Source organism: Histomonas meleagridis, assembly GCF_020186115.1.
Source record: "Histomonas meleagridis strain 2922-C6/04-10x chromosome Unknown contig_145, whole genome shotgun sequence".
Taxonomy (NCBI): domain Eukaryota; phylum Parabasalia; order Tritrichomonadida; family Dientamoebidae; genus Histomonas; species Histomonas meleagridis.
In genome coordinates this window covers 125,006-139,539 of record NW_027150774.1, presented here as the reverse complement: position 1 = coordinate 139,539, position 14,534 = coordinate 125,006, and the positions used below count along the sequence as shown (strand labels likewise).

The 14,534-nt window shown below is 27.4% G+C and overlaps 4 protein-coding genes across 4 annotated transcripts; 2 read left to right on the top strand and 2 right to left on the bottom strand.

Moving 5' to 3' along the window:
* Nucleotides 1-9,990: 9,990 nt before the first annotated feature.
* On the top strand, nucleotides 9,991-10,602 carry GO595_001526 (surface protein; the record flags this gene model as incomplete). Its single annotated transcript, XM_067914334.1, has 1 exon — nucleotides 9,991-10,602. One exon carries the CDS (start codon nucleotides 9,991-9,993, stop codon nucleotides 10,600-10,602), a length of 612 nt encoding a protein of 203 aa, XP_067778316.1.
* A 410-nt stretch (nucleotides 10,603-11,012) lies between these two features.
* GO595_001525 (MOSC N-terminal beta barrel domain containing protein) lies at nucleotides 11,013-12,107 on the bottom strand (the record flags this gene model as incomplete). The annotated part of the gene is made up of 1 exon (XM_067914333.1): nucleotides 11,013-12,107. The coding sequence occupies one exon, from the start codon at nucleotides 12,105-12,107 to the stop codon at nucleotides 11,013-11,015; it is 1,095 nt and encodes a 364-aa protein (XP_067778315.1).
* Nucleotides 12,108-12,328: 221 nt separating this feature from the next.
* GO595_001524 (trafficking protein particle complex subunit 3) lies at nucleotides 12,329-12,844 on the bottom strand (the record flags this gene model as incomplete). Its single annotated transcript, XM_067914332.1, has 1 exon — nucleotides 12,329-12,844. One exon carries the CDS (start codon nucleotides 12,842-12,844, stop codon nucleotides 12,329-12,331), a length of 516 nt encoding a protein of 171 aa, XP_067778314.1.
* A 280-nt stretch (nucleotides 12,845-13,124) lies between these two features.
* Nucleotides 13,125-13,622, top strand: GO595_001523 (uncharacterized protein; the record flags this gene model as incomplete). Its single annotated transcript, XM_067914331.1, has 1 exon — nucleotides 13,125-13,622. One exon carries the CDS (start codon nucleotides 13,125-13,127, stop codon nucleotides 13,620-13,622), a length of 498 nt encoding a protein of 165 aa, XP_067778313.1.
* Between the last annotated feature and the right edge of the window lie 912 nt (nucleotides 13,623-14,534).

The window sequence follows — 14,534 nt, the reverse complement described above, 5'->3', positions numbered from 1 at the left end:
ACAAACACAAAAAACTGTTGAATCATTATGGGAATTTAATATACCAGAACATAATATTAAAATTCCATTTCTTTTTGTTGGAAGATTAATTCATTAATAGAATTTTTGTTAATAAATTTTCGAATTTTTAATTTTTGATATTTTTTATATATAATTTTTAAAAACTATTAAAAATTTCATATGTATTAATCATCTCTTTCGAAATATTCATTAAAACACAATCATTTTCTGCGCACAACTTTTATTTTCGATCACTTTTTGATAAATGAGTGGAGGTAACAAGAGCTTTCCAAAAGAAGATGACTTCATTACAGACAGCACGGAAAAGCTCATTGAATGTATTAAAAAACTCCGCGAGAAAAATATTGAGCCTATTTTAAAAATGAAATTAAATAAAATTCCATCTGATACAATGGATTTTATTTATAACCATTTGCCAAAAATTTTTAGGCTATCACTTACATCAGAACATCATTCTAGATCATTAATTACAGAAAGTAAGATTTTTGTTACTAAAATTTGTCAACTAATAGTCCATGTAAATTTACCGCCAAATTTAATCAAAAGCATAATTATTGTTTTAGGGAAAAGTTCACCACCAGATATATTTAAAATAGAAGAATTTAAAAATCCACAAGTTAAAAAACTATTAGATTTCTCAAAAGAGATTAATGTCCTTAAACCAGATAGAGCACAAACAACAGCAATAAAAACAGCTCTAGCACAAGCTATTGTTACATCAGGAATCTTTCAACATGCAAAAAAAATGTTTGATCAAAATAATTTAACTATAAATCAAATTTTACCTATCATAAATCTATTTAATTATCTTGAACCAATTCTTAAGAAGGATTATGTTAGTATATTTTTACCATATTTAATTGAATTTTCAATTTTTATCCTTAAATCAGAATTTAACTCAGAGTTATCTGAAATTTGTAAGTTCTTTTCAACATATACAGTTATGATACCAAAAAAGTTAGATGAGATTTTAACAATATTTTCAAATTTAGCTACTGCCGAATTACCAGTTCAAACACGTTATGTCATTATATCTTCGCTTATTAAAATTGTTCAAACTGCAGGTGTAGGTGATTCATCTGAGATTGTCAAAAAATCATTAATTCAATCAACAGCTAATTCCTCACATTTATCTATCTTAAAACAAATATTTTCATTTTTACCAACGCTTTCATCTAAGATGAAGGTTGACTTTTCTGATGAAGATTTAATACATTTATTAATATGTTCTAATACAAATGATAGTTTAAAATATGAATGTTTAATAGAAATTATCTCAAGTTTTACTCGACCACTTGATGAATTTGCTCAAGTAATTCTTCAAAATGAAGAATTATCGCCAAGTTTTTTATGTGAATTAATTGGTCATGTCGAAAGTGAAGAAGTTTCTCATCAATTATTTCATAAGTTAATTCAAACGTCAAGAAAATTCAATACTTTACAAATACAAATGAACGACCGTTTAAACGAATTAATTAAAGAAGCAATGAAGACAAATAATGATTTTGAAACCATATATTCGTTATCATTTTTCTTTTTAAACATACCTACATTAGATTCCATCAATAAATTTTCCAAACAATTAATTCAATTAAGTGAATCGCATCCTGAATTATTAGAAATTCTTGATAAATTTACACCAATTTTACCTAAATTTAAGTCAGAGAAGATGGTAATTAATTTATTTAATCGTGTATTTGAAAATTTTATCAATGGTATCACTAATGAATATTCCGAATCATTATTTAACATATTGTCTAATTGGATTGATAATAGTCCCAAAGTTCATTCTGAAATATTGTTGCAAAAATTAATTGAAATTGACTTTTCTAATTGTCCTAAATCATTACCATTATTAATATCACGTATTTTATCTAAATGTAACATCTCCAAAAAAGATAAAATTATTGAGTTCTTATTTAAAGTATTAAATGATACATTACCGCCGATATTTTCGAGATGGTTTATCGAGTTATTATTTTCATTTATTCATGATAATGAAGAAGATGTTTATAAATCGATGGAAATCATATTAAGTAAAATGACTGATGAAACTAAATCATTAAATGCAATTTATTTATTATTTAGTGCAGTGATATATGAAGTTGATTTTTATCGAATTGGTGAAAGTTTTGGATTTACACAACAAATGATTATAAACAAAGAAATTAATTGTAACATAACATTACATCAATTTCATTCTACAAAACGAATCTATGCCGAAGTCTCAAAATTATTAGATCTTAAAATACAAGACTTTAATTTAATCATCACAGATATCTCAGAAGATAAACCTTTGCTTTATAATATGCCATTACAAATCATCAATGAAATCATCGGCACAAATGACATAAAAATAACCGTCGAAACAGAATCGGATGAAATTCTTCATGAAGACACAAATGAAATTATACCAATTTTCATGAACTCATTAGAAAATAAGATTGATTTCCTGTTCAATTTCTTAGGAGAAAATGGAACCGAAAATGAAATCAATGAAATCTTATTTCAAATTCTTTTATTATATACAAATGTTTTGAGTACAGAACAAAACAAATTAAACATAAGAAATGACTTACAACGAATTTTATTTAATGAATGTGAAACACCTGAAATTTTTGGTGATTCAATTCGTATATTTCCTTATGCATTAAATGTTAGTAACCATGAAAACATTAACATCGAAAACATATTAAACATAATAATATCACATTATTATGATCCAGTTAGTTTATCCATTATATGTAATTATATTAATCGAAATGAATTCCAACGAAATAATTTACCGAAAGAATTAATCGAAAATTGTTTAATTCATTATCCAAGTCGAATCTTTCGGAAAACGTTTCAAAAATTCATTGAAGTTAATGAATATAATGAACGAATATTAATATCATTAATTGATATCACAACACAAAAAGAAAATCGATCTAAAAGTAAATCGTTTTATGAGTTAATAATGAAATTTAATATTAACAAAGAAATATTTATACCATTTTATCTCGAATTAAAACAATTCGAACAAACACATTATTCAGATATCGATGAAACATTTATAGGTTTAATAACATTAATACCTAAAACAGAAGAATTAATTGATTTAACTATACAAAGATTATTCTCACCACCAACATGTGATAATCTTCAAGTTCCATTTATCCATACAATTGAATCATGGAATTCAGCATTAAATTATATTAAAGACAAAATCACAATAAATAAATTATTACCATTAATTCAAACATTAAAATACCCAATGTTTTATCCTAAAGAATTATCCGATGATTTTACATATAAAGGAAGATGTGGTATAAAGAATATGGGCTCAACATGTTATTTTAACTCATTATTACAAATATTTCAAATATTTAATAATTTATATTCGGAATTAATCTCATTAGAAACAAAAGATTTAACAGAATTTGTTGTTAAGTTTCGAGATTTCTTAGCAAGATTACATTATTGTAGAGGCATCACATTAAATATTCAAGAATTAATTAAAACTATTCCAAAATTCGATGTTAGGATTCAACAAGATGTCGAAGAATTCTTTAATATGTTAGTGAATAGATTACATGATGAATTAAATGAAGAACATAAATATATTACTGATTATTTACGAGGTGAAATAACAGTAAACATTTATGCGAAAAATGAATTAATATCATCACATAAAGAAGATTTTTATTATTTACAAATGCCTACAAAAAATATCTCAAAATTAGATTTATCATTTAAAGAATATTTTAAAGAAGAAATTATCGAAGATTATTCAATAAATGGTGAGAAAACTCAAGCGTCACGTAAAACATTAATTTCTAATTGGCCAAATTATTTAGTTATTCAATTACAACGTTGGGATTATCAATTAGAAACAAGTGAACGTACAAAATTATTAAATGAATTTCAATTTCCAGCATTTTTAAAGACTAATGATATTATTAAATATTCAGATATAACACAAGAAAATGATAAAAATCAAAATATCGATTATATATTAAATGGTATTATAATTCATCAAGGTGATAATGTAGAACATGGTCATTATATTACTATTGTTCAAGGTGATGATAAAGAATGGTATTTATGTAATGATCAAGAGATCCAATATTTTGATATTAATTCGATTCCAAATTGGGCATTTGGAGGATATAATAATGATGATACATCTACAGGTTATTTATTGTTTTATAAACGAATTGATATTGAAGAAAAAACACCAAAATTACCATTATATCTCGAGGAACAATTAAATAAAGAAAATCAAATTAATTGGCCTTCGATTATATTTAGTTCCACACAATTTGTAGAGTTTTCACGGAATTTAATGTTATTAAATCCAAATGATTTAAATGTAATCGAAATTGGTTTAAATGTATTCTTTAAAATATCAATACTTGATAATGAATTATTCTTTGATTATATTAATACATTAATGAATAATATATTAATTAATTCCAATTTTTGTAATTATTTTTATGATTTCATTCAAGATAAAATTGGGAAAACTCTTTATTTAATAGTTTCAACAAATGATGAAATTACTGAAGAGTTTTCTAATTTATTTATTCATACTTTAAATATTATTAATAATGATTCAAAACCTTTAATGATATTATTAAATAATTTGGAATTACATGAAAATTCAAGTGGATATAAAATTAATGTAATTAAAATGATTTTTAGAATTATCGATTTCGTTTTTAATAAAATGAATATCGATTGGTTAAATGAAGATGAACTTTTAAATAAAATATTGGAATATTTAACAAATCAACAAAAAGAAACGATATTACAAATACAAAAGATTCATGTAAATGCATTTAATAGCTTCTTAAATATATTAAATGAAATTATAAATATTAAAGGTTGCATAGAAGTAATTTTAAATCTGTTCGATATAAATAAAATTAATAAAGTTAATACAAGTATTAAAAAATGCGAAAACTTCTCCAAATTAGTAGTTGCGCTTAATAAAATTCGTCCGGATATATTCCAAGACTTAACAAATGCGTCACAAATGACTCATAACTTATTGACACATTTGATTCCAGTGACACAGATTTATAACGAAGATGAGGCTTTGGATTTAAACCTTTCGTTTTATTTCGAAATTTTACATTTGTTAATATTTGCTGATGATTTAAGAATTAGAGTTATGACATATGATGAATTATCCGCAATGTTAAAGTTCCCTGAATATGATATAAATCATTATTTAAGGAATTTGTGTTATAATTATAACTTGAATTTGTTGATTAATAATTTGGGGAAAATTAATACTTTCGATTTATACTTGACTGGTTTGATACCGAAGTTATTGGAATGTCTAAATAATGGAAATGAAGGAATCTGCGAGCAATACATCCAATTATTAAGGAATTTGGCTGATGTCGCTCCAAAAGCTTTTGTGCATCAATTCAAACCGTTATTTGAATGTTTGATGTTGTGTCAAAATGAAAATAATCTACAGAATTTATTGATCGTTTTACATCACGTTTTGACAATATACAGACCGTTAATGGAAGAAATGAACGATGAGAAAATTGAATTCGTAATGTCAAAACATTTCGTGTCAGAATTCGCTTTACAATTTGTTTTTCTGTTCAAAGAATTCGCTTCAAAAACTGAAATGTTATCGGCTTCAATTGAATATTGCTTAGAAAATTATTCTGAAGAAGACGTTAACGTGCTTTTGAGTTTATTTAATGAAAATATAATTCCAAATAATGTGAATATACCAGAAAAACCGAAGTCAATATTGGATTTGAAGTTGATAAACGTGTTATGGGATATATTGGAAAATGAAAGAACATTGATGGCAAAATATATATTAAGCGGATTGGAAATTGGAAAACCTATTAGAGTCTTCATGAAGAGCCCAACATACAGAAGATCATTCGAATTATTGAAGGAATTTTGTCCTGAAGAAATTGAATCTTTGTTAAAACGTTTAGGTATTTCAGAAATGTAAATAAACAGTGTTATTTTATTAATCTTGTTTTGCTATTTAAAGCATGGATCCAACCAGAATTAAAACGTACAATAATTAAAAATTTTTTGTAAGGGGAAAAAGAACACGTTATCTTTGAGTCCATTGAAACAATTGCATAAATCACACAAAAAAATAGAAATCTTAACCGTTAATTTTATACGGTTATTATCGTTTCGTTCTCAATGGTTATGCTGCATTTCAATATTGTGCATTTAAAAACATAATACTTCCAGATTCTGTAACAGGTATTGGACAACAAGCATTTTCTGAATGTGCTGAACTTGAAATTGTTGTCATTGGTAAAAATGTGAATAATATTGGAACTAATGCATTTTCGTATTGTACTTCACTCAAATGTATATTTTATAATGGTGAAACTTCACCAGATTTCAGCGATTCATGTTTTGTTAATGTATCAGCATCTGTGATTGTGCCTGAAGGATATGAAAATGAAACATTTGGCGAATTAAATGTAATCAAAGGTACGATAAACGATGAATGCCTCCCACCAACGCATACATTTACTCAATCAAACACATACACACGAAGTAATACATTTGTTGAGTCAGATATATTTACTGAATTATATACATTTTATGAATCATTACAATTTGATATTACTTTTTCTTATTCAATATTTTATACGCATTTACTCACCAAGACATTTACTTTTCAGTCAATCTTGTCCAATTCCATCACATTCACTGCTTTAGGTTCAACATTTTCATATATTGAAACCATATTTATATACTATAAGTACGTGGTTATTGAATATTCATCATATATTTCATATTATTCTGGCTTTTACACAATTCTTCATCAAGGTGCTGATGATGTTGATCATGACAAAACTAATCAAATCATTATTATTGTTTGCGTTTGTGTTATAGTAATTATAATTATTGTAATTATTGTAATTTTACTTGTTCGTTTTCACAATAAAAATAAGAAACAAAACACTGAAGAAAGTATCGTAAATGAAGATAACAAAGACAACATTAATGTTTTAATGAATAACGTAATGAATTTATCTAACGTTGAAGAAGATCCATTTGCTAACGATTTTAAAGAAAACGAATTCATCAGAAATATATAAATTTTTATGTTAATGTTTTTAACATTAATTATATGATTTAATAAATTCTAGTTTTGTATAATTTTAATGAATGAATCAGTTTTGTTAAAGTATTTTAAGAAAACATTAAATAATGAATAACTCAAGTATATAAATAAACATAAACGTACTGATTTTTTACAAATCTTGGAAACTCAAAAGAAATGTGGTTTAACTCATGTAAGGGTTCAAGTGTTATTCCAATTATACATCCATTGGTGATCAAACTGATTCTGCGGCTCGTAGTATCATCTTATGGATATAAAGAACATTTGTAAAATATTTCACATCACATGCGATGATTGAAATAATTCACATGGCTGTTAAATTTTGGCTGCTATTGATTTTTTACAACAAGTTTACGAAAACAATTTTTTACCTGCTTTCAGATTTTTCAGAAAAAAAATGTTAACTGAAAAGTGATTTCAACGGCTTTTTTCGGCGTTTTCTCAAAAATTTTGATACAATGTGCTTTGGCATGAATCTGAACTTTCTTCATTCATTATTTTTAACCCGAACTTACTTTGGGATGACATCAATGCAAATGATAGTTAGAGATTATCAACATAAATTATCATGGAATTTTTTAAAACAATTTTCAAAAAATGATCGAATTAAATTTTTTTTATTCAGAAATCATAACTTCCACTATCATTTTTTATACAATCTTTCAAGCAACCATTACAAATGTTTTGAATGTTTGCAAATGTTTATTTTTTTCAAATGTCAATATTTAACAAGGTTTATTTATCATTATTTTATAAACATTTTAAAGTCTATTTATATTAAAATTAAAGAATTATTGGTTTTTATGCTTTTTATTAAAGGATTCAAAAGAATAAAATTTGATTCAAATAATATTATAAATTGTTTGATAATATTTACTTTCTTTTTTTCTCATTCTATACAAATGTTTGATGATAAAACATCAACATTAACTATAACAAATTCAGATGAATTTACAGATAATTACAAAAGCACTGCGGAACATGTTATCATTTCAAATCCAACATATGCTATTCCAAGCAAAGCTTTTTATGAATGGTCATCATTAATTTCAGCAGTGATTAATAAATCAGTCACTTCAATTGAATCAAATGCGTTTGGTTATTGTTCTAATTTAGAAATAGTTTCATTTGGAGAAGGTATAACATATATTGGAGAATATGCATTTCAATATTGCACTTCATTAAAAAATATAACAATTGAATGTCCACTTCAAACAGTTGGACAATATGCATTTTGTGATTGCATCAGTCTTGAAACAGCATTTTTCTGTGAAGGTGTTGAAAAAATTGGAGATTATATGTTTTCTGGCTGTCACAATCTTCAGACAATTACAATACCAAGTACAGTTTCTTCATTAACAAGTTCTTCTTTTTTTGGATGCAAAAGTCTTCAATTCATAAATGTTTCTAAAAATAATTCAAAATATTCTAATTATGAATGTGATGGAGTATTATATGATAAAGATATAACAAAACTCATTCAATTTCTTCCAGGAAATATCTCAGAAAATTACAAAATTCCAGATTCAGTAACTTCAATTGCAGATTGTGCATTTATTTCATGTTCCAATTTATCTTCAATTTCATTTGGAAATAGTGTTGAAACGATTGGTTATGCTGCATTTCAATCTTGTGCATTTAAAAACATAATACTTCCAGATTCTGTAACAGGTATTGGACAACAAGCATTTTCTGAATGTGCTGAACTTGAAATTGTTGTCATTGGTAAAAATGTGAATAATATTGGAACTAATGCATTTTCGTATTGTACTTCACTCAAATGTATATTTTATAATGGTGAAACTTCACCAGATTTCAGCGATTCATGTTTTGTTAATGTATCAGCATCTGTGATTGTGCCTGAAGGATATGAAAATGAAACATTTGGCGAATTAAATGTAATCAAAGGTACGATAAACGATGAATGCCTCCCACCAACGCATACATTTACTCAATCAAACACATACACACGAAGTAATACATTCACAAGATCAAACACTTTCACTAAATCAAACACATACACACAAAGTAATACATTCACAAGATCAAACACTTTCACAAAGTCAAATTCATTTACTATTTCCAACACATTTTCCGCTTCATTACCACTTGACGGTACATTCACTCGAATATTAATTTCAAAGCACTCGATTACGCAGACGATTATCCCCATTACTATCTTCACAAACACAATTGTTGTTACTTTCTTCAACTCTTCATATTATTATATCCAATCCGATTATGTTTTGTATGAATACAAAGTTCACCAATATTCGACATATTACATTTTTTATTCCTACTTATTTACAGTGCTTCAAAGTTATTTCCAACAAGACCAAAAGTTATCTAATGGCCTTATGATTGGCATTATATGCATTTCGATATATGTTCTTATTTTGATTGTTGGAATTGTTGTGTTTTTAATTAGAAACAAAAAAAAGCAAATTTCAAAGCATAAAACAACATCAAAAAGTTCTGCTTCAAATAATCATCAAAATGAAATCGTCAATCAAGAATTTAATGATTTATTGCAGGAAGAACAAGATCAATGGATATGATTCGAATTAATTTACTATTAAATATCTTGAAAAATTTAAAAATGCTATGTAAACAACTTCGTTGTAAATTCTTTTTTTATTAATAATTATTTTATTTTTTTCTTCATTTAATAAAACATTTCGTTTGATATTTCTTATTTATAATACTTAAGTATTTATAGTTGTTATGTTATAGTCTTTAAAAGTATTAAATAAATGATAATATCAATAATGAATTTTAGATGATTTTGAATGGTTTATGAAAATTTTAGAGATGAGGAGACACTTTTACACAAGATGAAGGCATCAGAAAGAATGCAATATGCTCCAAAGTTTAAGCAATACTTCGGATTGACCCCAAAACAAGTTGCTTCGATGCCAATTCAGGAATTCCAACAAAAACTAAACTTTATCCTTGATCAGCCTCCAATTGAAAAACCAAAGCCTAAACCCAAAAAAAGAGATACAGCATCTGCTGTAATCAAAAGTAATCAAGACTCAGAGTATGTTGAAGCCTTATCACTTGAAAAAGCTAAAGAAATGGAACTCGAATCACAAATGCGCGAAATAGAGAAAATGAAAAAAGAAGAAGACCAAAAGATAGAAGAAGAAAGGGAACAAATGGTTCTACAAAAAAGTGCAATATTAGAATTAGCAAGACAAATTCCCGAAGAACCTGAAAACGGTGTTTGCATTGCAGTAGTTCTACCCAATGGAAGGAGAGTTCAAAGAAAGTTCTCTCCGTCAACAAAAGGTGAAGTTATATATCAATGGGTATCAGGATTTGAAGAATTGTTCGAAAATGAATTAAATCCAATTAGCTTCTCACTCGTTCAGGTACTTGGTGTGAGAGTTAATGAAGATGAAACAATTGAAGAACAAAAAATGAGAAATCGTGTTCTATTAAATGTTCTCACAGAAGATTAGACGGACTTTTAACAATGCAAATCAGACATTGCGCTAATGATTCTTGATCTTTAGTGCGTTAAATATAGATACACATTTAAAAATCAGATAGAATAGAAATTTTAATTTTCTAATATACACAATATAGTAAATGTTACTAAGTGGCTGTATTAAAAAAAATTATTCCTTAGATCTGTTTTTTTAATCTTGAAAAATCTTTCTTTAATTCCAACAAAAGAAAAAAATTTTGAGGCCGAAGGGACTCGAACCCCCAACCTTGAGATCTGGAGTCTCACGCAATGCCATTATGCTACAGCCCCTGCTGATAATTTTAAAATAAATTATTCTAAATTACAATACATTATAAAATTAAATAAAATAAGTTGAATTTGAAATGTTTATCCCAATTATTATCATATCTAAAATATAAATTATTTATTTAAAACTCTTTGAAACACATTATCAAACATTTCAACATCTCTTTTTCTGTTTGCAATTCCAAAGGAAGCAACCAAATCATTTCCATCTATTCCGAATATTACCTTATTTCTGATAAATTCCATTCGTAGCTCATTTGCATCGACTCCGTCAACTTCAAATGCCACTAATTTTAATTCTTCATTCACCTTAAATCTTACTTGTGGATATTTTTGTAGCACATCAATAAAAAATTTCATCACTTCATTCACATTTCCAACAACGTCATATTGACTTTTCATTTTCCTCATTAGGTTTAAGCCTTCGAAAGCTTCAAATATGTTTATCATTGGCGGAGTACCGTTCTCGAGTCTCTTAACGTGCGACTTGAAGCTTCTGTGGATTAAACCACGCGCGCAACTGAAGGCAACAGCGCCACCGCCATAAAACAGAGGCGAAATTTGTTCTGCTGTATCTAATCGAATTAACGTTGGGCATAATTCAATTCCACAAATTTTCTTCATCGAAAGTAAAATAAAGTCAACACTATTGTTAGAGAGATCAATCAAATCAAAGGGAGCTGCTTGTGTGGCATCAAAAAGAATATGGTTAAGACCTGAACTTTTCTTGGCGAAATTCTTGGCTTTTTCTAAATTGGTAGGCGTGTATGTGACACAGAATAATGAATGTGCTGATGATGAGGACTCTGTAGAAGCAAGAGAAGCGCCAAGTTTTTCGGCAAATAAAATTGCTGTATCATTTTGAATCTGAAAAGATTCATGAAAAATATAATGTGAGCCTCTAGTCCATGGAAAACCTTCAAATATGCAATCTAGTGCAGCTTGTGGAGATGGAAAAAAAATAACAGTATAATTGATTAAACTTGTCGAAAACATATCAGCAATTGACTTGCGGAATAAAGCAGAAATTCTGTCAAACTCACTTTGGTCTTCCGATGAATGTGGAGATGAAAGAATCTGTTGAGAAAGTTCATTTAATCTATCACGTTGAGAATTTGAAACAAGGCCTGAGGATTTGTAATCAAAATAAGCTGTGTTATTTAGTTGAGGATATTCTTTATCTATAAATTCTTCAAAATCTGATGACATAGGATTTTGTCACTTTTTGATTATGACCAAAAGAAACACAAAGTCACATTACAAAGAATGAGAAGCAAATCAGGGCATAAGAGTTCGGTATATAATGGAATAAAAACGTTAAGAATTGGTTTTTTAATGAACGATTAAATATCTCAAAAATAGTGATATATTGAGTCATGCAGAATTTGTAATTTTTTCGTTTTTGGATTTATTTTACTTTCGGTGCAAAATTAGTTGTCCTCTTTAGGAACAGCTATTGGAATTTCCTTCAAAATTTCAAGAATTACTTCCGTACAAGGCTTCTGCTGTGAATCTTTGAGTTGTGCGCTGACTTCGTAGTGGAAAATTTTGAAGATACCGCAGATAACACCTGGGAGCATTGATGTATAGCGAAGACCAGCATAACGTTCAGGAACAGTTACATTTTGTGTGAAAATTGATTGGTCGAATGTAAGCAAATACTTCTTTGGATCAGAATCACTTAATACTGAGTATGAAACATTTGTTCCTTTACCTGCTACACTTGGCCAGTTCTTGACAATTATTTCTTTGATAACTTTAGTAGGTGTATCTATGCGTTCAAGACTTCGATCACGGGCAAATTCATGTGCAAGTCGAACACCAATTCTACATCCTATTTCGTAAAGTTTCTTGTTTACTTCTTCAACGTTTTCCTCTGTTTCCAATAAGGAATTGACGAGAGATCCATAAATTAATGATGAAAACTCGATCGAAGGAGTTGCCATAGCAAATTGACGATTTCACATAACATTTCAGTGTAAAAATTCATATCAAATGTCAGAGGATGGGAAAACAAAATATACTGTACAAAGAAGAAGAATTGCATGGTCAATAATGTCACACTCAAGAATAATGCTAAAAATTAGCATACATCCTCATATATCAACAGCTTTTTTAATGCTTCACAAATATTATCAAAGATACCCTAATACAGAATACGGACTTTTAACTTTAATTACTTCTTCGATTTTCGTGTCATGTAAATCACACGAAGATCCACATTCTATGCAAAGTATTTACTCAGCTTTACTTTATTGCAGTAGAAATCTTTCAAAGAAATCAACACCAGAATTTATTTCAGCCATTTTAGAAACAAACAATCTTGATGAAAAGAAAATTCCTGATGTTGAGGTTGATCAAATTAATAAATGTGAACTTGATCTTCTTGAATCACTTGATTTCAAACTCGACTATAAGCTTCCATTTGATTACGTTGATCAATACGTTAGACCTTATCTTTCTAAGCTTGACCTGGAAATACAAAAAAATCTTCAAAACAAATTGCCATGTAATCTTTGTGTTATCTTATGTTCAGAACGTTGCATAAATTATCCAGCGGAAATCATGGCGGTGGCAGCCACTATTAATTCATTTGAAAATATCCCATTTCCAGAAGAGATTTTCCAATGGATTTCGTTCGAAAGAGAAAAATTTGGCGCATCTGAAATTGATAATGTTTGTTTGCTTTTGAGGGAAGAACTGGATGCAATTGCATCCAAATGATATAGATTTATAAATAATTTTTTGTAAATATTTTTTTTTCATGTTTTTATTCTCAAATGATAATTAACATTCAATTTGCGAATGAATTTTTTCTTTTCATTCCAATGTATTTTTGAATTTGTTTACAATGATACCATGAATGTGTTATATTCATTTAACCTAATAAATTATCAGAACACGAGGAGTAATAATAATGCTTGAAAGAAAAAAGCACGTTTACAATTTTCAATTGAAATTAATTCACATACGATGTTAATTTTTTAAGGGAAGAAAGACAGAATGGAAAAATTACGAAATATAGGGAATTCACCATTAGTCCCAATTCCATTTCCAGATGGACGAAATATTACATTACAAGAGGTTAATCAATTTTTACGAGGAAGAAGTCCATTTTTACCCACAGTTATTTTTTTATTTCGTCAAACAGTTGAATTTCCTAATCCATGTCCTATTGAGTATAAAATTATTTATCTTCCTAAAGGACGTCTTCCAGATGGTATTGAGTTTTCATTATTTAAACGTTTTATATCAGAAAGTTTAGATAAGTCACCTACACAATTTATTGGAGTTTGTACACGTCGAAACAGTGATTTATGTTATTATTTTATTATTCGATGGTTAATTGAAGAACTTTCATATTCTCTTTCAGAAAGTCTTTCAGTTATTCAAGAATATTATTCTCAAGGTATTACTAAAACTAAATATCTTCAATCATTAAAAGATATTTATTTAGATATTACAGAAGATGGACGACTAATGAATAAAATTGTTAATAAATCAAATAAATCAAATAATAATAACAAAAACAAAACGATTTTATCACGTAATAATAATAACAATGAAATTATAAATATTGAAATAACGAAAGAAATAATTGAAGGAGAAGAAGAAGGTAAAACAAATTATAAAGAA